We start from the raw sequence: 25,542 nt of genomic DNA, 5'->3' as shown, positions 1-25,542 counted from the left end.
ACTTGCAAATGAAAATGTCAGAAAGAACAAATGTTTAAAAAGTTAATCATTTTTTAAAGATTTTATTTATTTGACAGATAGAGATCACAGGTAGGCAGAGAGGCAGGCAGGCAGAGAGAGAGAGAGGAGGAAGCAGGCTCCCTGCTGAGCAGAGAGCCCGATGTGGGGCTCGATCCCAGGACCCTGGGACCATGACCTGAGCCGAAGGCAGAGGCTTTAACCCACTGAGCCACCCAGGCACCCCTAAAAAGTTAATCATTTTTGTCCTCCTTCTGAAACAATGAAAAATAACACTATGTTTCAGAAGCCTCAACAGTGCAAGCCACATGTTCATGAGGTGTTTTTGAGATTCCCAGGGGGCTGAGTGAAGTAGAGCAAGGACTGGGCCCTGGGGCACTCCTGTTAGGGAGTCATCCAGGGGAAAGATAGAGGACTGTCAGGGAGATAGAGGAGTAGCCAGTGAGATACTGGTAAAAACAAAGAACGTGGTATGCCACGCCAGATTAAAAAAAAAACTATTGTAAGTTGTTAAACATCCACTATCTATAAAAGATGAAATGAATGTCACCATTTTAATGGAATATATTTACTTTGAAACACAATGCACACAATGCCCCCTTGTAAATGAAAATGTTAAAAAGAACAAATTTCCTCCAAAGTTAATCGTCTTTATGTTCTTTATGAACCAATGAAAAGCATTACTATACTTTTGGAAGCCTCAAAGTACAAGCCACATATTCATAAGCACTGCATTTCGGTAGATGCTCATGCAAACACACACACACACACACCCTAAGTGTGAGTGCCAGAGTTGAGGTGAGTGGGAGCAATGAAGAGATGCTATATGGTGTTTGCTCAATGAAAGAAGTGAAAAAAAAAAATAAAGCCTTCAGTAATAAGTGTTGCCAGAAGCACAGCTTTGGGGTTTGGGGAGTGTGGTTAAGGGTAGAGACGGGATTGAATCCAGGCTCTGAGGTTATTTATTGCTCCGAAAACTAAGTTCTTAAAAAAACAGTGATCACATAGCTCTCTGGGGACAAAGTGTCTTTGTCGGTACAGGGCAGAGAGGGACTTCAGGTAAGTCAGTTCTGGCTGCCACAGCTTGGGGTGGTGGTAGCTGAAGTCGAAGCAGGGGAAGCATTCCTTGAACAACAGGGCCCAGGCCCTGCAGAAAGGCCTGAAGAGCTTCGTGCTTTCCAGTGATGTGAGGGGAGCAGCACTATTTGGGGAGCGGGGCACTGGAATGCTAAATATAGGTGACCAGGATAGTCCCATGGGATGGAAGCCTCCATACAGTCAAGATGGTGATTCTCCCTAAATTGATCTGCAGATTCAAAACAATCCATATCAAAAACCCAGCAGGCTTTTTTTTCTCTCTCTTTTTTTTTTTGGCAGAAATGGACAGGCTGATCCTGAAATTCATATGGAAATGCAAAAGCTCTAAAAGGACCAAAGCGGCTTTGAAAAAGGACACAGTTAAAAGAGACACTTTCCAGTTTCAGAATGCACTATGAAACTACAGAAATCAAGACAATGTTGTACTGGCATAAATACAGACATATAGATCAATGGAACAATATTGAGGGTCCAGAAATAAACCCTTTATTTTTTAATAAACCCTTTTATGGCCAATTTATTTTCTACAAAGATGCCAAGGCAATGCAATAGGGAAGAGATTGTCTTTTCAACAAATAGTGCTGGGACAATCGGATATCCGCATGTAAAAAGAGTTAAGCCCTTTTGGATGGAGTTAAACCCTTTCTTCACACTTTACATAAAAATGAACTCAAAATAGGTCATACGCCTAAATATAAGAGCTGAAACTATCAACCTTTGAGAAGAAAACCTAAGAGTAAATTTTTGTGAACTTGGGCTAGGCAAAGTGTTCTCTTTTTCTAATTTTTAAATTTTTTTATTTTTTAAAAGATTTTATTTACTTATTTGACGCAGAGAGAGAGAGAGAGGGAACACAAGCAGCAGGAGTGGGAGAGGAAGAAGCAGCCTTCCTGCTGAGCAAGGAGCAGGATGTGGGGCTTGATACCAGGACCCTGGGATCATGACCTGAGCTTAAGGCAGACGCTTAACAACTGAGCCACCCAGGCACCCCTAGATAAAGTGTTCTTAAGTATGATACCAAAAGCATGATTCATAAATGAAGAAATACATTGGACTTCATCAAAGCTAAAAATTTTTGCTCTTCAAAGATACCACTGAGAAAATGAAAATACAAGCAACCGGCTGGAAGAAAACATTTGCAAATCATGTGTCTGGTAGATAGAGACTGGTATCCAGAATCCATAAAGAACTCTTACAACTCAATGATAAGAAAAATAAGCAACCCAATTTAAGAACGGGCTGGAATAATAGAAGAAATATGAATGGCTAATAAGTATGTGAAATGATGCTCAATACATCATTAGTCATTAGAGAAATGCAAATGAAATCTGCACCTACTCGAATATCTATAATAAAAAGAAAAAAACCAGTATCAAGCGTTGTTGAGGATGTGGAGAAACTGAAGCCCTCATACATTGCTGGTAGGAATGTAAAATGTACAGCCACTTTAGAGTTTGTTCAGGGGCGCCTGGATGGCTCAGTCATTAAGCATTGCCTTTGGCTCGGGTCATGATTCCAGGATCCTGGGTTCAAGCCCCGAATCCGGCTCCCTGCTCACCAGGAAGCCTGCTTCTCCCTCTCTCACTCCCCCTGCTTGTGTTCCCTCTCTTGTGTGTCTGTGTCAAATAAATAAATCTTTTTTTTAAAGATTTTTTTAAAAAATTTATTTGACAGAGACAGCGAGAGAGGAAACACAAGCAGGGGGAGTGGGAGAGGGAGAAGTAGGCTTCCTACAAAGTGGGGAGCCTGATGTGGGACGCTGGGATCATGACCTAAGCTGAAAGCAGATGCTTAACGACTGAGCCACCCAGGTGCCCCTACATAAAAAAAAATCTTACAAAAAAAAGTTTGTTCCACAAAATGTTAAACATAGATTTGCCATCAGACTCAGCAATTGCACAACTAGATATTTACCAAGAGAAAGAAAACATGTTTTCATAAAAATGTGTACAGCAATGTTCACAGGAGCATTATTCACAACAAAAACTTGTACACCAATGTTCATAGCAGTATTATTCACTATAGCCAACAATCCAAATACCCATCAACCTGTGAAAGAATGAACAAAATGTGGTATGCCCATACATGGAATTAACTCAGGAATAAAAAGGAATGGACTGCTATTTTTTTTAAAGATTTTATTTATTTATTTGACAGAGATCACAAGCAGGCAGAGAGGCAGGCAGAGAGAGAGGAAGGGAAGCAGGCTCCCTGCTGAGCAGAGAGCCTGACTCCCGCTCGGCTTGATCCCAGGACCCTGAGATCATGACCTGAGCCTAAAGCAGAGGCTTCAACCCACTGAGCCACCCAGGTGCCCCAGGAATGAACTGCTATTGATAGATACTATGACATGGATGAACCTCAAAACCACTATGCTTAGTGAAAGAAGCCAGAGGCAAAAGACTACATATTATATGATTCCAATTATGTGAAAGTTCCAGAAATTGTCCGTAGAGACAAAGGCCTTTAGTGGCTGCCCCGGGGCCAGAGATGGAAAGGGGGACTGACTGCAGATAGACATGAGGGATCTCTTTGGGGTGACAGAAATATTCAAAATCTGGATTGTGGTTACACAGCTCTGAAAATTTACTAAAAATCACTGAATTGTATACTTAAAGTGGGTGAGTTTCATGGTATGCAAATTTTACCTCAAAGCTAACTTTTTTTTTTTTTAAAGAGATTTGGGGTAAGTTTTTTTTTCTTTTTACTTATTTGAGAGAGAGAGAATGAGAGAGAGCGAGAATGAGAGGGGGTAGGGTCAGAGAGAGAAGCAGACTCCCTGCCTAGCAGGGAGTCTCATGCGGGGCTAGATCACAAGACTCCAGGATTATGACCTGAGCGGAAGGCAGTCACTTAACTAACTGAGCCACCCAGGCACCCACCTCAAATCTAACTTTTTAAAAAGAGTATACTTGTAATTGCCTGTGAATTCCAGCTCTGCTACTTACAAGCTGTGGGATTGTTGGCGTGTTATGTAATCTTTTAGGGACTCAGTTTCCTCACCTGTAAAAATGGGAATTATACTATCTACTTCATCAGATTGTTGTATAGGGTAGATAAAGTGAATACTTGTTAAGTCAGCGCCAATATTTAACTATAATTTTAAATTAATATTATTTCTTGTGACATTTCTACTTTTAGTACGTTTCTGACAATGGAGCATATTATGTTCTATTTATAATCAATGAATTTTATTTTTCATTGAGATATAATTCACATACCATAAGATTCCCTCTTTTAAACTATACAGTTCACTGGTTTTTAGTATAGTCACAAAGTTGTGCAAGCATCACTAGTTTGACAATTTTTTAAATGGAAGTATAGTTGACCTACAATATTACATTAATTTCAGGTGTATGACATAATGATTCAACATTTCTACATTTTTATCACCTCAACGGGTTTTTCTGAGTTGGCTGGTGTAACTATTCAGAATCTAAGATTAAATTCTAAATTTATAAGCTTACAAATCTGTAAGTTCCTGAAGTTAGGAACTAAATGCCTCCATTCAAATACAATACAATGTACAGTCTCCACCATCACTTAACCAATGAATGCATTTATTGAAATAGAACTTCCTATTTTAGGTAAATTGTTGTAACCTAAAACTTATGTGATAGGAAACATATTCCTTTTAATCTTACTTCAGTATTCTATGAACACAGATGATCTAAATTCTTATTCACCCCTCCTTACATTTTTTGCTGGCTAGAAAAGAACACCTGTTCATGACAAAATTTGTAAAGTACAGAAATGCATGGGGAGAAACAGAAATTACTTGACTTCTTTTTGACACACCGTGAAAAAAAAAAAAAAGGAAATTCCCCGAAGTCTTTAAATTTTTTTTTAAAGATTTTATTTATTTATTTGACAGAGAGAGATCACAAGTAGATGGAGAGGAAGGCAGAGAGAGAGAGAGAGAGGGAAGCAAGCTTCTTGCTGAGCAGAGAGCCCGATGTGGGACTCGATTCCAGGACCCTGAGATCATGACCCGAGCCCGAGGCAGCGGCTTAACCCACTGAGCCACCCAGGCGCCCTGAAGTCTTTAAATTTTAAAACACCGATTTAGTGTTAATCTTTCCATCGAAGAAGTGAGTTTTCCTGTATAGGCTTAAAAACAACAAGAGCAACAACAAAAAACACGTCCTTGGGCGCTCTTAAAACACCTAGCTCCAGGGGGTTTGGGAGAGGGGGGTGGAGTTATGGACATTGGGGAGGGTATGTGCTATGGTGAGTGCTGTGAAGTGTGTAAACCTGGTGATTCACAGACCTGTACCCCTGGGGATAAAAATACATTATATGTTTATAAAAAAAATATAAAAAAAATTAAAAAAAAAAAGCAAAATAAAAAACAAACAAACAAACACCTAGCTCCATCCTATGCTAACTCTACGCTGTGCAGTTTAGAGCCACCACGGACCGCCTCCCAGGCCCTAGAAACCTGAGAACAAGTTAGGGACTTTGCTCTTCCGGAACATCCCAGATCCGCTGAGCATTTCATCAAACCTCCGCGCGAGGGCGCCCTCCCGGCCACCCGCCAGGTGACGCGAACGCCGTAAGCGCGGCCAGCGTGGCCATCACAGCCTAGCCGCACCCCAAGCAATCTCGCCTTCTTAAATTATGGAAATCGGCAAAGATGGACAGCCCCCACCGTCTGTCCTCACACTCCCAGAGAACATTCCCAGCTTCCGGGAAACTCTTCCGGCCATCCCCACGGGAACCGGAAATGGTTTCTCCCTCGCCAGCGCGCTTGGCGGTTGCATCACCCGCCTAGCGGGGTGGGGGGGTGAGGGAAGGGGGGGGGTCCTTCCTTTGGAGCTGCCCTCAGCGTTGCCTGCACAAAAATCCGTCAGGTAGGCGACGAATGGATTCCAAAACTTTGCCTCCTGTTTTTTTTAGTGAGTCTTCCGTCAGGCATTGTGTAAACCCAAGCGTAGAGAAGTCCAAGCAGCGAGGACCCTGCTGCACTGGCCCGCCTCCTTTCCCAGGCGTGGGTCCTAGTCGGCCTTCCCGCCTCCCCTTCCCCGCCCCACAAAAGGGGACCTGCGTTCGGTCAGGCGGCAGCTTGGGCGACTTCCTTCCTCTCGGAGCAAGATGGCGGGGGGTGAGGCTGGAGTGACTCTGGGGCAGCCGCATCTTTCTCGCCAGGATCTCGCCACCTTGGTAAGGTTTCGTTCTGCAAGGATGCGGAGTGAACTCCGAAGTGGATGATCGAGCTTCTGGGGAGGCGTTGAGACGAGACAGTGCCGGGTTGTCGGGAGCATGTGTTAGGAGGGAGACTCGTGCTGCCGCCTGCAGCTCGGCAAGTCTGTGAGCTGTATACGTGGGGTTCTGAGTTTGTGGGACCTCAAGCCCCCGGAGGATTCGGCTGGAAAGTCATGGTGTTAAGTGTTACTAAGGCTTTTACTTTTGAAGGTGTGGAAAGGGAGTATCTACCGTGTCCTCAGTGCTTATGCTGACAAGGTTGCCACGGCGGGGTGGGGGTGGGGGTTCGGTCTCCGGCTTTGACATCTCCCATAGTGAGGGGAGGTGTGGTTCTGTAACGATGAAGGACATTTAGGGCTTCCCAGTCATCAAAGTACAATATTGCTTTTTCAGGAAAAGTGCTTTAGAAGTAGAGGAGAGCTGTTCACATGGTGGCAGGCTATGGGTAGCAAATGTAAAGTCAAAGGAAGTCTTACCTACAGCGATTTAAAATAAAAATGTTTCATTTCAGGATGTTACCAAGTTGACACCACTTTCACACGAAGTTATCAGCAGACAAGCCACAATTAATATAGGTAAGATAAGAATAACTTGGCGACATGACTTTATCTCGACAAGTAATTTTATTATCTTCTCCCTTTGTGTGATTACTTGAATTTTATGAGGACGCAGATATTCAAGAAATAGACTTTGAGCCTGTGTGAGTAAAACACCTGCCAGATTTTGTGGGAATCATATATTGTTCACGCCTAGCTCATGTCTAGGTGAGAAGAAAAGGTACAGACATATGAAAAATTTAGTAGCATAAAGCAAGATGTAGTCATATGCAGCAGAAGAGGTGAAAATATGGTACTTGCCACACAGGGTTGTTGCAAGGGCATAATTTTCAAAAGTTTTATTTGGTATATAAGCGATTATTAAGTAGAAGGGTTTTTTCCCTCCCCTAATTGCCACCTAGAACTTTAGAGGAGAAGGTTTGTTGACTGAGTGTAAATTTAGGGTATTTGACAGAAGCAGCACAATTAAATCTAGTTAAAAGTAAAGCTCTACCATCAGGTTATATTAAGTTATAAGATACATTCTACCCTTGATAGCATTACCATATAAACCTGGGTTGTTTTCCTATTACTGCGGTTTCTTTTTGATTGTGTCAGGACTCATACTTTTTTACTTCACTGTGGTTGTGCCGGAAGTTCTTTAGTCTAAGATTTTATCTTATTGAGTGTTTATTTTAAATGAAGGCAGTTTTTTATGTGGTTAGAAACATAAGATGAATAGCTTTTGCTGTACTGGAGTGTAGTTTTTGAGGAGATTGTCATTACAGGGAAAGTTCCATTCAGTCCTGTATCGGAATAAGGTTTTGGTAGGAAAGAATATGAAGGAGGAAAAATTGAAGTCACTGTTGGTTTTATGTTGGTATTTATTTATTTATTTATTTTAAAGATTTTATTTATTTGACAGAGAGAGAGAAGTCACAAGTAGGCAGAGAGGCAGGCAGAGAGAGAGAGGGGAGGAAGCAGGCTCCCTGCGGAGCAGAGAGCCCGACGTGGGGCTCGATCCCAGGACCCTGGGATCATGACCTGAGCTGAAGGCGGAGGCTTTAACCCACTGAGCCACCCAGGCGACCCTTATGTTGGTATTTATAGTGAGTTTTAGCTTTGGGTTTTCTATTCCAGTGCTTTCTGAAATAGTGTTCTGCGTAACTGAATGCTCATGAATTAATTTCTTATACTTTGTCTATAGGTACAATTGGTCATGTAGCTCATGGGAAATCCACAGTTGTAAAAGCTATTTCTGGAGTTCACACTGTCAGGTTCAAAAATGAACTAGAAAGAAATATTACAATCAAGCTTGGATATGCTAATGCTAAGGTGAGTTTGTGTTGTAGAACTAGAAATAACTTTGTTGAATGTGCAGATAACAAATTCGAATCTTTTTTTTTATTGAAATTTTTAGATTTATAAACTTGACGACCCAAGTTGTCCTCGGCCAGAATGTTATAGATCCTGTGGAAGTAGTACACCAGATGAGTTTCCTACAGACATCCCAGGGACCAAAGGGAATTTCAAATTAGTCAGGTGACCTCTTTCAGAAAACACCTTATACTTCATGTTCTATTGTCTTGTGATTGTGCTTTTTAAAATATTTAACTGAAATACTAAATTTTGAAACTAATTGCTGAGTATCTTTTTTCTATTTTTTGGTGTTCTGTCTATAATGACAGTAATTTGAAAAGTCTAAATCATCTTCATCCTCAATTTAGATACTTGCATGTAAGTTCTCCAAAGGAAAGGTAACGTGAGCAAATGGAATGGAGGGAAACACAGCTCATTGGATTGAGGGGAAGCTTTTTGCCAGGCTTCGTACATTTCTCTTAAATAATGTTTCTGTTTTTTAGATGGGGGATGAACAAAGCCATTCTTAATTACTTCTCTTCAGTACATGGGCTTGTTACCCAATCAGGTTTCTGAATATGATTTGTATCCTGGTTCTTTATCAGGTGTTCCCTAGTGATGTTAATGGGGTTAGGGATGGCCCACAAGGAAATTTTACATTGGGCCAGGGCTGGGACTGGGGAAAGGTAAGTGAAGCCCTTCCCTTGAACCCCAAATGTAAGGGGGGAAATCCTAAAGAAAAAGAAAAAAAACCCCTCAGTGATCAGGATAAACAGTATTTCAAGGCAGTGCTTTTTGAAATTGATGTAAAGAAATCTTAATAGAATATTATTTGTTTAAATAAAGACAACTCAAAATAGCACATTTTTTCCCTCTTGCTTCAGTATCATTTTTGGTTCAATGTGGCATTATTAGTTACCTTTGATATTTTACTCATCGTGAATTTGTTTGCATTTTGTTTTTAAAAATCTTAAAAATTTAAATGTTATTTATCTTGATTAGTGAGTTTTTTGGCACTCTCTAAATTTTTTTCTTTTTAAGATTTTATTTGACAGAGATCACAAGTAGGCAGAGAGGCAGGCAGAGAGAGAGGAAGCAGGCTCCCCACTGAGCAGAGAGCCCGATGTGGGGCATGATCCCAGGACCCCAGGATCATGACCTGAGCTGAAGGCAGAGGCTTTAACCCACTGAGCCACCCAGGCACCCCATGGCACTGTCTTAAATTTTGCATCTAAGACAAATATCTCACTCAGCCTCACCCTGGTTCTAGTCCTCATCAGAGAACAGCAAACCTTTTTTTATAAGTGGCCAGATCATAAATATTTATATCTCTGCAGGCCATAGGTTCTCTGGGAAGAAGCTACTCATCTTTGCTCTTGTGTTACGAAAGTAGATGCAAATAACATGTGCTTGAGTAGGTATGGGCCAGATTTGGCCTAAGGGCCTTAGTTTGCTAACTCCTGTTTTAGATCATGACCATATGTGCATACACTCTTTAAAAATAGTAATTCTCAATGAGTAGCAGTTTTGCTAAAATAGTATTGCCGTCTCTATTTCACATTGGCAGTTCCAGCTTTTAAAGGTGCTGGAGGAATTTTTGGCAAATTATTTTTTTAGGTGGTAGTGCCCATTCTGTTAACACTGTTTTAGCTTTCAAATCGATGACATTTCTAGTATACATTTTATATTATGCTCTTTACCATATTCATTTTGATTGGATTTGGGAATTTCTCTCTGTGAAAATATGGATTGATTTTAGGACTGATTGTTATTTCTTCATTGTTAGACATGTTTCCTTTGTTGACTGTCCTGGCCACGATATCTTGATGGCTACTATGCTAAATGGTGCAGCAGTGATGGATGCAGCTCTTCTGTTGATAGGTAAATATATCAGAATTGGTTTCGACAAATCAGTGTGGAGCAAATCCAAGATAGAATATTAAAGGGGAACTAAGGACATTAAAGGCCATATCCATTACGTAAGAGTGACACAAATGGGAGCTAACATGTCATCCAGGATGACATCCCTGCCTACCAGGTATCACAAAATACTAAGATAGATGTGGGGCTGATAAGAGAATTCTTAGGTTAGTATATATATATTTTTTTAATTTAAATTTTTATTTTTTTATAAACATATAATGTATTAGTTCCAAGGTTAGTCTATATCTTTAAATTAAAGTCAGTAGTGCACTTTTCCTACCTAGATGACATGAGATGGTTTATTATTTTAGTTAAATATTTTTGTAAGTGTACATGTATTTGTCATCTGCAGCGACGTTGATGTATAGTGGTTTTATTTAGATGCAAATCTTATTCATAGTAAGTGCTGAAGTGTAGACCTAATTGGGGTTTTCAAAGCTAGGGTTGTGCTACCTTCCTTATGTGAGCTGTCAAGAGATTTCATTGCTATGGGACATTGTTCTTATTTTTTTGAAGATTTTATTTGAGATTGAGAGACAGAGATAGTGAGAGAGGGCAAGAGTGGAGAGGGAGAAGCAGGCTCCCCCCCTCAGCAGTGAGCCTGTTGCAGGGCTCGATCCTAGAACCCTGGGATCATGAACTAAGACAAAGGCAGACTCTTAATGTATGGGACATAATTTTCTAAAGGGTGCCAAGTAGATACAGTACAGGACTGCTCAACATCACTGCTTGGGGAAGTTGATTGTTGGAATGCCCAACAAAACATACCAATGTTTATGATACGCTGTTGGTTGTCTGTGCATTTAGTGTTCTTGTCTCCCTTTGTTAGGGAGTACTCTTTGGTGGTAGTTGAAATTCACAGACTGCATTAAGTGTTTTCCCTTAATTACTCTCTACCTCTTAGGAGCTGAACTGGGCCAAAACATCTCTAAGACTGGATAGAGCCAGAGGGCTATACCTTATACCTGAGCAAAGGGCAGACCCTGGGATGCCAAACTTGTTGATTCCAATCTTCTTGCATAGCACCAGGGATGAAAGTCAGATGATCTGGAGGCTCCAGTGAACGCAGGCACAGAGGGTAAAACAGGGCAAACAGTGGACGCTTGGCAATGATATCCAGGACTTTTGCCTGGAGTAAGGCTAGAATATGCAAAAGTTTCCTTCATTAGATGCCAGGTAGATTTGTTTTGGTAGTAAAATACACATAAAATAAAATTTACCATAATAGTTATTTAAAGTGCACAACTCAGTGACATTAAGTACATTAACAGTGTTCTATAAGCATCACAGATTTCTAGTTCCAGACATTCTCATTGCCCCAGAAGGATACCCCATGCCCGTTAAGCAGTCACTCTATGCCATACCTTCCCTCCAACTCCTGGCAGCCACTAATCTGCTTTCTGTCCCTTTGGATTTGCCTATTCTGGATGTTTTCAGTTAATTCTCATGCATCTTTTTTATTCTTCATCATCTAGCTGGTAATGAGTCTTGTCCTCAACCTCAGACTTCTGAACACCTGGCTGCTATAGAAATCATGAAGCTGAAGCATATTTTGATTCTACAAAATAAAATTGATCTGGTAAAAGAAAGTCAGGCTAAAGAACAGTATGAACAGATCCTCGCATTTGTACAAGGTAAGTAGACATAGTCACTAATAAATCACTTTGAGAGATATTTAATCCAGATACCAGATGTTAAGTTTAACTTTTACTATAATAGACTGTCTGAAATAGATACATTTTTCCATCTTTTTTTTAAGATTTTTTAATTATCAGAGAGAGAGAGGGATCACAAGTAGGCAGAGAGGCAGGCAGAGAGAGAGGAAGCAGGCTCCCCACTGAGCAGAGAGCCCGATGTGGGGCGCGATCCCAGGACCCTGAGATCATGACCTGAACCGAAGGCAGAGGCTTAACCCACTGAGCCACCCAGGCGCCCCAAATTTTTGCATCTTAAAACCTTATTTACCTACCTACTACTTGTTAGCTAACTGATACAATTAGTGAAATCTATTTTTGTGAATTTGATAAACTAAAGCACATTTTTTTCATCATGTGTATTTAAAATATTTTACTGAGGTATAGTTGATGTACTATGTTAGTTTCAAATGTATAATATAGGGATTCAGTAGTTCTATAATTCAGTACATAATGCAGTGTTCCCGACAGTAAATATAGTTACTGTCTGTTACACACAAAAGTTGTTAAAATATTACTGTCTATATTAACTATACTACAAATTTCATCTCCGTGACTTCTTTTATAATTGGAAGTTTAAACTGAAGAATATTTTTGCTGGCTGAAAGTTAGAACTGAAGTTGTATTCTGGAAACTGTGAGTCAGTTTAGGAAAAAGAGTCCTCCTTAATGAACAAAAGCTTTTTTTGTTTTGAACTCGAGTCTTACACTATTCTTACCAAGTACTTTGATCATTGGAACTGACAATGATGTACTTAATCTGTATAGTGTTCATTTCTCTGTTCCATTCATTTCTCTGCTGCATAAGGTTTTTCATTTCAGGGAAGACATAATGCATGTTATTGTTGACAATTCTCTCTCCGCATTCTCCGAAGGATTGATTCCCATGAATCTAGTTCTGTCGTGATGAAAAAGAATAAGTCATTTTGATTAAAATCTAATTATGTTTGGTCCATTTCTTTGACCAACCTGTTTGACATATAATTAATAAGGGGCAAATATTTTATGAGTCAGTAGTCTTTGATTAGCAAAGAGCCTGTAATTTTACCTTGACATTTATTTGGAGGTTAATTACATGTTACTAGAAATCTTTAAACTAGTAACGTGCTTTTTCCCAGGAGTGTTAATATTTACTCCTTTAGATGGTATTATCATTTTAGCATAGTAAATACATGTGTAAATATATTTTAACAAATTTTTTCCATAAAAGGTGTAGTATTCATTTTTAGGAGTAAAACCAACAGAATACTGCCACTTTTCTAAACAGAATTATCACTTTGCACCTGTTGGCATTTGTGTGAGGATGTTTAGGCATCTATTTTAGTGTTTCTTGTTTTTGTTTCTAGAGATTTTATTTATTTGACAGAGATCACAAGTAGGCAGAGAGGCAGGCAGTGTGGCGGGGGGGAAGCAGGCTCCCTGCTGAACAGAGAGCCTGATGCGGGGCTCGATCCCAGGACCCCGGGATCATGACCTGAGCCAAAGGCAGAGGCTTAACTTACTAAGCCACCCAGGTGCCCCTGTTTTGTTTTGTTTTTTTTAAATTTATTTATTTTAGAGAAGAAGGGGCAGAAGAAGAGGGAGACAGTCTCTCAAGCACACTCCCTGCTGAGCACAGGGCCTGATGTGGGGCTCAGTCACACGATTCTAAGATCATGACCTGAGCTGAAACCAAGAGCCGGAGGCTCAACTAACTGAGCCACTCAGACACCCCAAGGCATCTATTTTTGTAATCTTAACTTTTTCATGTAACATAGAAAGACCAAGTTCTATAAAAGTAAAGAATTTTAATCTTTCTGAATTTTGTATAGGCACAGTAGCAGAAGGAGCTCCTATTATTCCAATTTCTGCTCAGCTGAAATACAACATTGAAGTTGTTTGTGAGTACATAGTGAAGAAAATTCCAGTACCACCAAGAGACTTTACTTCAGAACCCCGACTTATTGGTAAGTGATAGTATTTGTCTTTAAGTCTTTTTCTTTTTTTAAAGATTTTATTTATTTTTTTGACACACAGAGAGACAGCGAGAGAGGGAATACAAGCAGGGAGAGTGGGGGAGAGAGAGAAGGAGGCTTCCTGCTGAGCTGGGAGCCCAACGCGGGGCTCAATCCCAGTACCCTGGGATCACGACCTGAGCCGAAGGCAGAGGCCCAACCCACTGAGCCACCCAGGCACCCCAGTCTTTAACTCTTAATTTGATCTTTTTCATATTGATGATTCGTCTTGAAGGATGTTTATTAATACTTCCTCTTTCTGTAGAGATAAAAACAATCTTCATAAATGTTTTTAATTCTGGGATTGTATTGACAATGCTAGATTGCATTACTGGAAGAGGGACAGAGTCCCCATACAGAAGGAACTTTTAACCTTTTTGTGGTCTGTATATGGTATGTCACATGATCAAGATGGAGTTATACAGTATTCTCCGTGGAATTAAAATGTTTTGGTCAGTAACAGGATATTAGAACTTTCATACAGATGTTTTTATTGTACATTAATGAAGATTTTACTTAAGTTCATAGGACCAATATTGGTACTACACTAAGCTTGTGGTTCCTACACAGATGTAGGAGCCTTTTTATTTTTTTATTTTTTATTTTTTTTTTTAAAGGTTTTATTTATTTATTTGACAGAGAGAGATCACAAGTAGACAGAGAGGCAGGCAGGCAGAGAGAGAGAGAAGGAAGCAGGCTCCCTGCCGAGCAGAGAGCCCGATGCGGGACTCGATCCCAGGACCCTGGGATCATGACCTGAGCTGAAGGCAGCGGCTTAACCCACTGAGCCACCCAGGCGCCCCTGTAGGAGCCTTTTTAAAACAGACATTTGAGCCTCTCTGAGCCTGCACCACTTTATACCGTGGGAAGTATTCTCTTGGGTAATTACGATGTGTATCCTTGTTTAAAGTCACTGTTCTTTTTTTTTTTTTTTCTTCAATATTTTATTTATTTATTTATTTGAGAGAGAGAGAGAGGGAGAGAACATGAGAGGGGAGAAGGTCAGAGGGAGAAGCAAACTCCCTGTGGAGCTGGGAGCCCGTTGTGGGACTCAGTCCCAAGACTCCGGGATCACTACCTGAGCCGAAAGCAGTGGCTTAACCAACTGAGCCACCCAGGCACCCCCAAAGTCACTGCTCTTAACCTAAGTTCGGTGCATGTAGTTCGAAAGTTGTTTCGTAGTATTTTTTTCTTTTTTAAGATTTTATTTGATTTATTTAACAGAGACACAGAGAACACAAGCAGGGGGAGTGGGAGTGGGACAAGTAGGCCCTCTGCCAAGCAGGGACCCTGGGATCATGACCTGAGCTGAAAGCAGATGCTTAGCGACTGAGCCACCCAGGTGCCCCTGTTTTGTAGTTTTAAAACTAAATTTTTTTTTTTTTAACTTATTTGACAGAGAGATCACAAGTAGGCAGAGAGGCAGAGAGAGAGGGGGAAGCAGGCCCCCTGCCGAGCAGGGAGCCCGATGTGGGGATTGATCCTAGGACCCCGAGATCATGACCTGAGCCGAAGGCAGAGGCTCAACCCACTGAGCCACCCAGGTGCCCAAAACTTAAATTTTAATTTAAGAAGTTATGCAGAGATAGATAAAGGAAAAAAAGTCCACAGTCTCCCTGCCTTTCGCTTCTAGCCCTTTAGCCCAGAAGCAACCAAAGTTAATGGTGTGTACTAGTCTCACACCTTCCTCTTTATGCACACATCATTATGTATAAACATGTACATGTTTCCCATTTCAGTTTTACTTTATGGAAATGGGATCGTACTCTTTGTGGTACTTATGTCTGGTTTTATGTGTGTGTTTTTTTTTAATAGAGTGTGTGGGTTATCCTTTTAGGTCATTATATTATAGGTTAGACATCTTTTCTTAGGGGTGCCTGGGTGGCACATTTGGTTAGGTATCCAACTCTTGGTTTCAGCTTAGGTCAGGATCTCAGGGTCATGGGATTGAGCCCCATGTCAGGTTCCATGCTCAGTGTGGAGTCTGCTTAAGTTTTTGTCCCTCTCCCTCTGCCCATCCCCCCAGCACGCATGTATGCTCTCTATCTCAAATAAATAAATCAGTCTTTAAAAAAAAAAAAGCCAAAACGTTCTTTAATACCTGCTGATGTTCCATAGTATGGATGTACCATAATATGTCCCCTGTCAATTAACTTTTATTTCCACTATTTTCATCATAAATAAACCTGCAATAGACATAAGAGTAATGATAATAGATTTTATCACAAAGTTGCCCCTGTGTATAAATATTATGTGGCCTCTATCTTAGAAAAATTATCTTAGTAAAGAATATTTCCTTTAAAATTAAAATGAGCAGATTCGGCTTTAATTTGTTTTGTTTTCTTTTAGTTATTAGGTCCTTTGATGTCAACAAACCTGGCTGTGAAGTTGATGACCTTAAGGGTGGTGTAGCTGGTGGCAGTATTCTAAAAGGAGTATTAAAGGTGAACTGGATTTTGATTGTTGTATTTTTATTTGTTTATTTTTCCCTTGTGTTAATCATAAGGTGAATAGTGGGACACTCCAAATTAAAAGCAAAAATTTTTTCTTAAATATTTTATTTACTTACTTGACAGAGAGCTCACAAGTAGGCAGAGAGGCAGGCAGAGAGAAGGGGGGAAGCAGGCTCCCTGCTGAGCAGAGAGCCCAATGCAGGGCTCGATCCCAGGACCCTGAGATCATGACCTGAGCCGAAGGTAGAGGCTTAACCCACTGAGCCACCCAGGCGCCCCTGCGACACATTTTATATGGAGATAGGCTTGTGTGGTAGGTAGTTAGCAATAGTTGGATGGATGTTTCTGGTTTTGAAGCTCTCTTCCCCATTAATTTTTTTTTTTAATAACAGTCCTCGACATAGAGAAATAATGGCCTTTTCAGTCTGGGCATCTTCCTATTAAGACTTCTGCTATGTTCGGGCTCTCTGCTCAGCGGAGAGCCTGCTTTCCCCTCTCTCTGCCTGCCTCTCTGCCTACTTGTGATCTCTGTCTGTCAAATAAATAAATAAAAACCTTTAAAAAAAAAAATTAAAAAAAAAAAAGACTTCTATGTAAGTGGTAATGGTGTTGTCCCACAGTAATTCTAATTACTAACTTCTATGTTCTTCTATGTTTACAGGTGGGCCAGGAGATAGAAGTCAGACCTGGTATTGTTTCCAAAGATAGTGAAGGAAAACTCATGTGTAAACCAATCTTTTCCAAAATCGTGTCCCTTTTTGCAGAACATAATGATCTTCAATATGCTGCTCCAGGAGGTCTTATCGGTAAGGATTTTTCTCTCATCCCTACATTTTTGTCATATTTTTTGTGGGAAAAGGATTGCCCCAAAAGATATATTGTAGATTTTTAATTGGGTATTTCAAATAATTGATTGGGGTGGGGAACATTAATGTGGTTAAGTTATTGGTTTTAGTTCATAAGATAGTTTCATGTGTTTGTAAAAACTATTTCTAAGGATAAAGAAAAATGTGTTTTGGTTTAGTATATGAAGTAACTCCTTTTAGCAGTAATAAGTGTTATGATCCAGCATTTAAAATAATTAAGTATACTTCTTTGTCTACACAATTTTGGTGGTAGAGTGGTTGTTTTTTTGTGTGTTTTGCAAGTGGAAAATTACCCACAAATGTCAGTTAAATCCTTTCAGATCATGTTTACTCTGAGGTGGGAATAAAAAATAACTTTGATTGTGTAGCAATTACTGAGATGATTTTATGGATTTTTCTAGTTTGTGACAACTTAGTGTCTTACCAGATACCCAGAAAAAGACAAGATTCAAATGAGACTTAGACATATCGTACCTTTGAATTAAAGAAGTTGTTGTTGGATAAAGAAGGAGTTCGTCTTTTGGTTCTCTGGTTTTTGGGTATATAATTCACTTTTTTATCCTGTCATTAAGAGTTTACCATATAGGTAAACTATATGGTTTATAGCCTGGGTGGCTCAGTGTGTTAAAGCCTCTGCCTTCGGCTCAGGTCGTGGTCCCACGGTCCTGGGATCGAGTTCTGCCTCGGGCTCTCTGCTCAGCGGGGAGCCTGCTTCCCTTCCTCTCTCTGGCTACCTCTCTGCCTACCTGTGATCTCTGTCTGTCAAATAAATAAATAAAATCTTTATTTAAAAAAAAAAGAGTTTACTATATATAATTTAATGATAATGCTCATGTAGCCACCACCCAGCTTGAACTAGTTAACCGGTACTTTACCAGTCTTGGTTCATCCTTTTATCCCCTTCCCTCTCCTCATACGCTGCTAAAATATTTTGAAGTGGATCCTAGGAATCATATATGAAGTCCCGAAGTTATTTTTTTAATCAGCCTTTCAGGGGAGAAATGGCAGGCAAATATTCTACAAATTACTCATTATGAATTCTGTATCTTTTCAACCTTTATTAAGTATATTCAGACTCATTTTTGAGTTGGGTTGTCATCTTTGTCCTTTGTTTAGAATTTATTTTTTTTTTTTTTTTTTTTTAAAGATTTTATTTATTTATTTGAGAGAGAGACAGTGAGAGAGAGCATGAGCGAGGAGAAGGTCAGAGGGAGAAGCAGACTCCCCATGGAGCTGGGAGCCCGATGTGGGACTCGATCCCGAAACCCCGGGATCATGACCTGAGCTGAAGACAGTCGTCCAACCAACTGAGCCACCCAGGCGTCCCCTTTGTTTAGAATTTAAATCAAGAGACTGTTCTCAAATGCCCAAATTCTCAAATGATTCTGTTTCTTCAAGTAAGACAGGTATTTTGTCATGCCCATGAAGCGATTACATGAGTATGAGAATATAAATGTGTATTAAAATGTAAAGGTGTATGCTGTACTTATTTGACTAAGTTTTGGGTAAACCACTTTATAGGAAATAAAAAGTTGGGCTTTATATATCTTGTTTTTATACAGGAGTGGGAACAAAAATTGACCCCACTTTGTGCCGGGCTGACAGAATGGTGGGACAGGTACTTGGTGCAGTTGGAGCTTTACCAGAGATCTTCACAGAATTGGAAATCTCCTATTTCCTACTTAGACGGCTGCTAGGTGTACGCACTGAAGGAGACAAGAAAGCAGCAAAGGTAAGTGCTTTCTGTAATTCCTGTTTCAGAAAAGTGGCAGTGATGTTAGGACCAGTTTTGAGGTTCATTCTTTTATATAGTTAACGTGGGATTAACATAAAGGGTGAGTGAATTTGGCTTTCTACTTTTAGGAACTTGAAAGTCTCATATTAGGTTAGCAGAAATGGAAAATTGCTGGTATCTCTTGTTGGCAAGGATATGGGAAAATAAGCTGTCATTTTTGGCAAGCATTTTCTTGATTTGGGGGTTTATCTTTCCTCAATTTTATTTTCCTAGGTGCAAAAGCTGTCGAAGAATGAAGTGCTCATGGTCAACATAGGATCCCTGTCAACAGGAGGAAGAGTTAGTGCAGTCAAGGCCGATTTGGGCAAAATTGTTTTGACTAACCCTGTCTGCACAGAAGTAGGAGAAAAAATTGCCCTTAGCCGAAGAGTTGAGAAACACTGGCGGTAAGTTTACTAGCCTTCGTCACTATCTAATAAAAAAGACACAGTCAGTTTCCTTAAGTTCTTGGTGGTGTGCAGGCATACTTTACCTTGAACACAACAGTTTTTTAGCTTAACTATTTATTGAGGCTTTAACTCAATTATTTATTTGGATGACTTTGAATTTGTATTTCTAGCCTTGATTTGTGATACACACAACCTATGAAAAAACCAGTGAATTTAGGCTCGATCTTTCTCTTTGGCTTTGTAAAACTTTATATTTGGAAATAATTTCAAACTGAACAAGAGAATTGCAAGAATTGCACACAACTCTTGTTCCCTTTTCCCAGATACGCAATTTATTTGAGTGTGTGTATATGTGTGTATTCTATATGTATAAACTTTTTTCTTGACTGTTTAGGTGTGGGTTGTATATATCATATCTCTTGATCTCTTAACATGTTGGTTTATATTTCCTAAAAACAAAGACATTCTCTTAATTAACCACTTCAAGAAGTTAACATTGATAAATACTGAAACCTACAGTTGATAATCAGTTACACAGCTTGTCCCAATAATGTCCTCTGGTCCCTCTGGTCTGGGCTCATGCAGTACATTTAGTTGTCATACATCTCTTAGATCTCTAATTGGGTACTTCCTTGGGTTTTTTTTTCTTTTTTGTCTTAATTGACATTGACTATTTTGAAGAACACATTTTTACTCTTCCTCAATCTGAGTTTATCTGGTACTTCTAAGATTAGGTTCAGGTTATGTATTCTTGGCTGGAATAGTTACATAGATGGTGATATCTCCTCAGGAAATCACAACCAGAGGCACATGAGATCTGATTGTTCCTCCTTGTGGATGTTAATTTTGATTATGCGGTTGAAGTGTTGTCCAGTTTTTCTACTGTATACTGTTTTTATCTGTGCACCTACTAAGCATTTTATGGGAAGACTCATTGAAGTTAAGTGAATAGCTTACTCCTCATCACGTCTTACCACCCTGGATTTAGCATCTGCTGATGATTCTTGTCTGAATTGAACTTGATTATATGATTAGAAAATGGTGACACCCCTCCCCCAACCCGCCACTTCTCATTTATTGTTCTTTCTTCCCTATTGTTTACTTAACTGGTTATAATATAGACTCATGGAGTTTTATTTTATTCAATAGGTTATGATTCATTACTGTCCTTACTTATTTTCATGCTCAAATTGCTCAGAGGGAAGCAGGGAGCAGGGAGCCTGATGCAGGGCCCCACCCCAGGACCCCGTGATCATGACCTGAGCCGAAGGCAGAGGCTTTAACCCACTGAGCCACCCAGGCGCCCTTTGGTTGAATTTTAAGTAAATAATCCTGCTTTCTGGTGATTTATGTCATTTGATTTTACTCTTTGGTGTGATTATACCATTTGCTATTACAGACACACCAATTCCCAGGGTATTTTAAAATAGGCTTAAATAATAAACTTTCAGAAACTCTCAACAGGGAATGTATTATTCTTACTTAGTTAGAATGGTACATTTCCTAGATCAGAACAGATTTTAAAATAAAAGGATTTTTTTGTGTGTGTGTCTGTCCACTAATACTATAAGAGGATTTTACCCAAATGAAACTAGATCTTGCTTAAAAATTAGCAAGACTCTACCAGAAAACAGAACTAATAATAAATGGATTCAAGAAAGTTGCAGGATACAAAATTAATATATAGAAATCTATTGTACTTCTAGATACTAATAACAGTAGCAGAAAGAGAGATTAAGAAAACTATTTTATTTATGGTTGCTTGGGAAAGAATAAAATATCTAGGAATAAATCTAAGGAGGTGGAAGACCTATACTCTGAAAACTATAAGACTTTGGTGAAAGAAATTGAAGACAACACAAATGGAAAGGCATATTATGTTTATGGATTAGAAGAATTAATACTGTTGAAATGGTGTTACTGTCCAAAGCAATCTACAGAATCAGTGTAATTCCTATCAAAATACCATTTTTCATAGAACTAGAATAAATAATCCTAAAATTTGTGTGGAATCACAAAAGATCCCAGATAGCCACAACAGTTGAGAAAAAGTACAAAGCTGGAGATATCACAGCCCCAGATTTCAAGCTGTCTTACAAACCTGTAGTAGTCGAAACAGTATTGTACTGGCACAAATACAGACATATAGGTCCATGGAACAGGAAAGCCTAGAAATAAACCCATGCTTATGTGCTCAGTTAATCTGTGACAGAGGAGGCAAGAATATACAGTGGGGGAAAGAGAGTCTCTTCAAAAAATGGTGTTGAGAAAACTGGACAGCTATACACAAAAGACTGAAACTGGGCCACTTTTTTTTTTTTTTTTAAGATTTATTTATTTATTCAAAACAGCATGTGCACAAGCATGGTGGGTGGGGGAGCAGAGAAAGAAGGAGAAGCAGACTCCCACTGAGCAGGAAGTCTGACTTGGGGCTCTATCACGGGCCCTGAGATCATGATCTCAGCTGAAGGCAGATGCTTAACTGACTGAGCCACGCAGGCACCCCAAAACTGGACCACTTTTTTACACCATACCCCAAAACAAATTTAAGACCTAAATGTCAGACTTAAACAGACTTAAACTCTTAAAACAGGCAGTAATCTTTGACATCAGCTTTAGCAACATATTTATGGATATGTCTCCTCAAGCATGGCAAATAGAAGCAAAAATAAACTATTGGGACTACACCAAAATACCAAATTTTTGCATAGCGAAAGAAACCAACAAAATGAAAAGATAATCTACTGAACGGGAGAAGGTGTTTCTAAATGATATATCCGATAAAGGCTTGGTATCCAAAATAAATAAAGAATTTTCACAACTCTAAGCCAAGTCAGCCAACCAATTCAATTTTATTTTAATTTATTTATTTATTTATTTATTTATTTAAAGATTTTATTTATTTATTTGACTTGGTATCCAAAATAAATAAAGAACTTTCATAACTCTAGGCCAAGTCAGCCAACCAATTCAATTTTATTTTATTTTATTTATTTATTTAAAGATTTTATTTATTTATTTATTTGACAGAGAGAGAGAGATCACAAGTAGGCAGAGAGGCAGGCAGACAGTGAGAGGGGGAAGCAGGCTCCCTGCAGAGCAGAGAGCCCAATGCGGGGCTCGATCCCAGGACTCTGGGATCATGACCTGAGCCTAAGGCAGAGGCTTTAACCCACTGAGCCACCCAGGCGCCCCTTTATTTTATTTTTAAAAGATTTTTATTTATTTATTTGACAGAGAGAGATCACAAGTAGGCAGAGAGGCAGGCATAGAGAGGGGAAAGCAGACTCCCTGCTGAGCAGAGAGCCCGATGCGGGGCTCTATCCCAGGACCCTGAGATCATGACCTGAGCCGAAGGCAGAGGCTTAACTCACTGAGCCACCCAGGCACCCCAAGAATTCAGTTTTAAAAAGAGCAGTGCACCTTAATAGACATTTTTCCAAAGACGTACAGGTGGCCAACAAAGACATGAAAAAAGGCTCAGTATCACTAATTGTCAGGGAAATACAAATCAAAATCACAATGAGATACATACCACTCCAAATGGCTAGTGTCAAAAAGACAAGAAAAAGGGGTGCCTGGGTGACTCCTTTGGTTGGACATCTGACTCTTGATTTCACTTCAGGTCATGATCTCAGGATCATGAGATTGAGCCCCATATTGGGCTCCGTCTCAGCTGGGGGTCTGCTTGAGATTCTCTTTCTCTCAAATAAATAAATAAATCTTTAAAAAAAAAAAAAAACCAAAGGTCAAAAAATAAGTGTCATTGAGGATGTGGAGGAAAGGGAGCCATCATGCACTGTTTGTGGGAATATAAATTGGTGCAACTACTATGGAAAACAGTATGGAAGTGCCTCAGAAACTTAAAAATACCATATGATCTAGTCATTCTACTATGGGGTGTTTCCCCAAAGAAAATGAAAACGCTAATTTGAAAAGATACATATGTGCATATATCTATGTTTATTGCAGTGTTTTAATAGCTAAGTGTCCATCCATATATGATTGGAGGAAGGAGATATGGCATATATACACGGTGAAATATTACTCAGCTGTAAAATAATAAAGTCTTGCCATTTGTGACAACATGGATGGATCTAGAGGATTTTATGCTAAGTGAAATAAGTTGGAGAAAGACAAATAACTATATGATTTCACTCACAGGTAGAATCCAAAAAACAGACAGGCTCCTAAATAGAGAGGACAAACTGGTAGTCTCTGGTGGGGGCATGAGGTGGGTAGGGGGACAATTACAGTCAGTGAAAGGGATTAAGACTTCCAGTTATACAATAAATAAGTTCTGGAAATGAAAAGTGCACTTTAGGGAGCATAGTCAATAATATTGTAATGTATTGGGGCACCTGGATGGCCCAGTGGGTTAAGCCTCTGCCTTCAGCTCAGGTCATGATCCCAGGGTCCTGGGATCGAGCCCCACGTGGGGCTTTCTGCTCAGCAGGAAGCCTGCTTTCCTTCCTCTCTCTCTGCCTGCCTCTGCCTACTTGTGATCTCTGTCAAATAAATAAATAAAATCTTTAAAAAAAAATAATATTGTAATGTATGGTGCCAGATGGTGAGTACACTTATGGTAAGCATTGAATAATATGTAGAATTGTCAAATCACTATGCTGTATACCTGAAACCTATATAATATTGTATGTCAGTTATACCTCAATAATAAAGAAATTGAAGTAAAAAAATAGTCAAACTTCTAAAAATTAGCAAGTATGTTAAAACTGTTAAATGAGGGCATCTGAGCGATCTTTACATTGCCTAGGATTGTGGTTTTACCCCATGTTTAGATGAGTTTTGTTCTGGAAGCTGTTGTTGAGGTAGCATTCCAGCGTGGTCATTGATTAGAGCAAGCATCAAAAGAGGGAGCAGAAGTCCCTCTGCCATTGAGAGTAATCTGCTTAGTTCTTCTCTTAATTTTCTTTGCCAGCCAGGATCATGTTAAATCCTTTGTGATCTGTTGAGTGCTGTGAATGGTCAAAAAGCATTTTTCTAGGAGAAAAGGCTAGAAAAGGAGATTTTTTAGAAAATCAGACTGTGGTAGATTGTGTATCAGCATGATTCCTTAGGTCTGGAGGACTTAGGACTGGAGGACTCTGGTGGTTCTGGAGGAGTGAGTATATTTCTGTAGAGTGAAGACAAGCATATTTGTAGTAGCATCTTTTTGTTTGTTTTTTTTGGTTATTCGTTGTGGCTAGGGTCCATCTTTGCGGGTCTGAGGACCTAAGAAGAAAGTGTGAGCTTTCTTAGTGGAGCAGCAGGTTTGGGGAACATTCAAATTTAGTAGATAGGCAAGTAAAACCAGTTATGTCATATGATTGTGTAGTAATGATAATGAAATGAGTGTAAAATTCATGGTTTTTAAAATTTTCTTTTTGCAGTTTAATTGGTTGGGGTCAAATAAGAAGAGGAGTGACAATCAAGCCAACAGTAGATGATGACTGAAGAATTCTGGTGGAATCATACCTTCGGATGGAATCAGAATTTCTTTTTACAACCTAGGGGTATATTTTCAAAGCAATACTGGGAAATTAATTTCACAGCTCATTACCTTAGTGGTAGCTGTAAGGTTATTCTCATTTTTTGGTGATGAAAATTTAACCTCTAATGCTAAAATAGGGTCTACAATAAATGTAAAAATTGGCATAATGTTGGATTGAATCTACATTTTAGCAGAAATTAATCATTCCCAAATAATGTCTAATTTATACATTACTGCAGGATTGAAATGAAACTGCTACAGCCAGCCTTTTCTGTAGCACACATACCAAGAAACCTGTTTCAAATAAAGGTTTTCTTCTTACTTTGCATGATTCATCTTTGAGTGGTTCCAGGCTTGAAGGACTGTTGTACCAGTAAAAACTTGAAGACACAAGTTCTTGAAAACCAGCTTCCCTTTGCCCTGTATTTTATGTTGCATTATCTTTGAAATTATGAATGAAAAAGAAATTAATAAAAATTAACTTAAGAGCATAGGAGCTCATTCCCATGGACACACCTTTATGTCCCCTTCCTCTTTTCCTGAACTGGAACACAGGAAAGTAGAGCCAGAAGTTCTCATCTTCTTTTGATGCCCTGCAATTGTTTCTGCATTGGTTTAGACCTGAAACCTGATAGCCTTCTCCCACTGGAAAAGACTGTTAAACCTGATGATTCTAGATAAGTAACATAGATCTTTCTAGGTCTTATTTTGTTTTTTTCTTA

General features: G+C 39.4%; 1 protein-coding gene across 1 annotated transcript; it reads left to right on the top strand.

Annotated features, from left to right (window-relative positions):
• The first annotated feature begins 6,135 nt into the window (after positions 1-6,135).
• On the top strand, positions 6,136-25,141 carry EIF2S3 (eukaryotic translation initiation factor 2 subunit gamma). The gene is made up of 12 exons (XM_047716259.1): positions 6,136-6,279; positions 6,833-6,896; positions 8,065-8,192; positions 8,278-8,399; positions 10,003-10,097; positions 11,615-11,773; positions 13,644-13,778; positions 16,176-16,270; positions 16,941-17,085; positions 18,708-18,877; positions 19,154-19,326; positions 24,720-25,141. The coding sequence occupies exons 1-12, from the start codon at positions 6,211-6,213 to the stop codon at positions 24,781-24,783; spliced, it is 1,419 nt and encodes a 472-aa protein (XP_047572215.1). The 5' UTR covers positions 6,136-6,210; the 3' UTR covers positions 24,784-25,141.
• Positions 25,142-25,542: the final 401 nt, after the last annotated feature.

This window comes from Lutra lutra, chromosome X (assembly GCF_902655055.1).
Source record: "Lutra lutra chromosome X, mLutLut1.2, whole genome shotgun sequence".
In the NCBI taxonomy this organism is placed as follows: domain Eukaryota; kingdom Metazoa; phylum Chordata; class Mammalia; order Carnivora; family Mustelidae; genus Lutra; species Lutra lutra.
The sequence above is the reverse complement of the archived record's forward strand: the minus strand, read 5'-3'. Positions and strand labels throughout refer to the sequence as shown.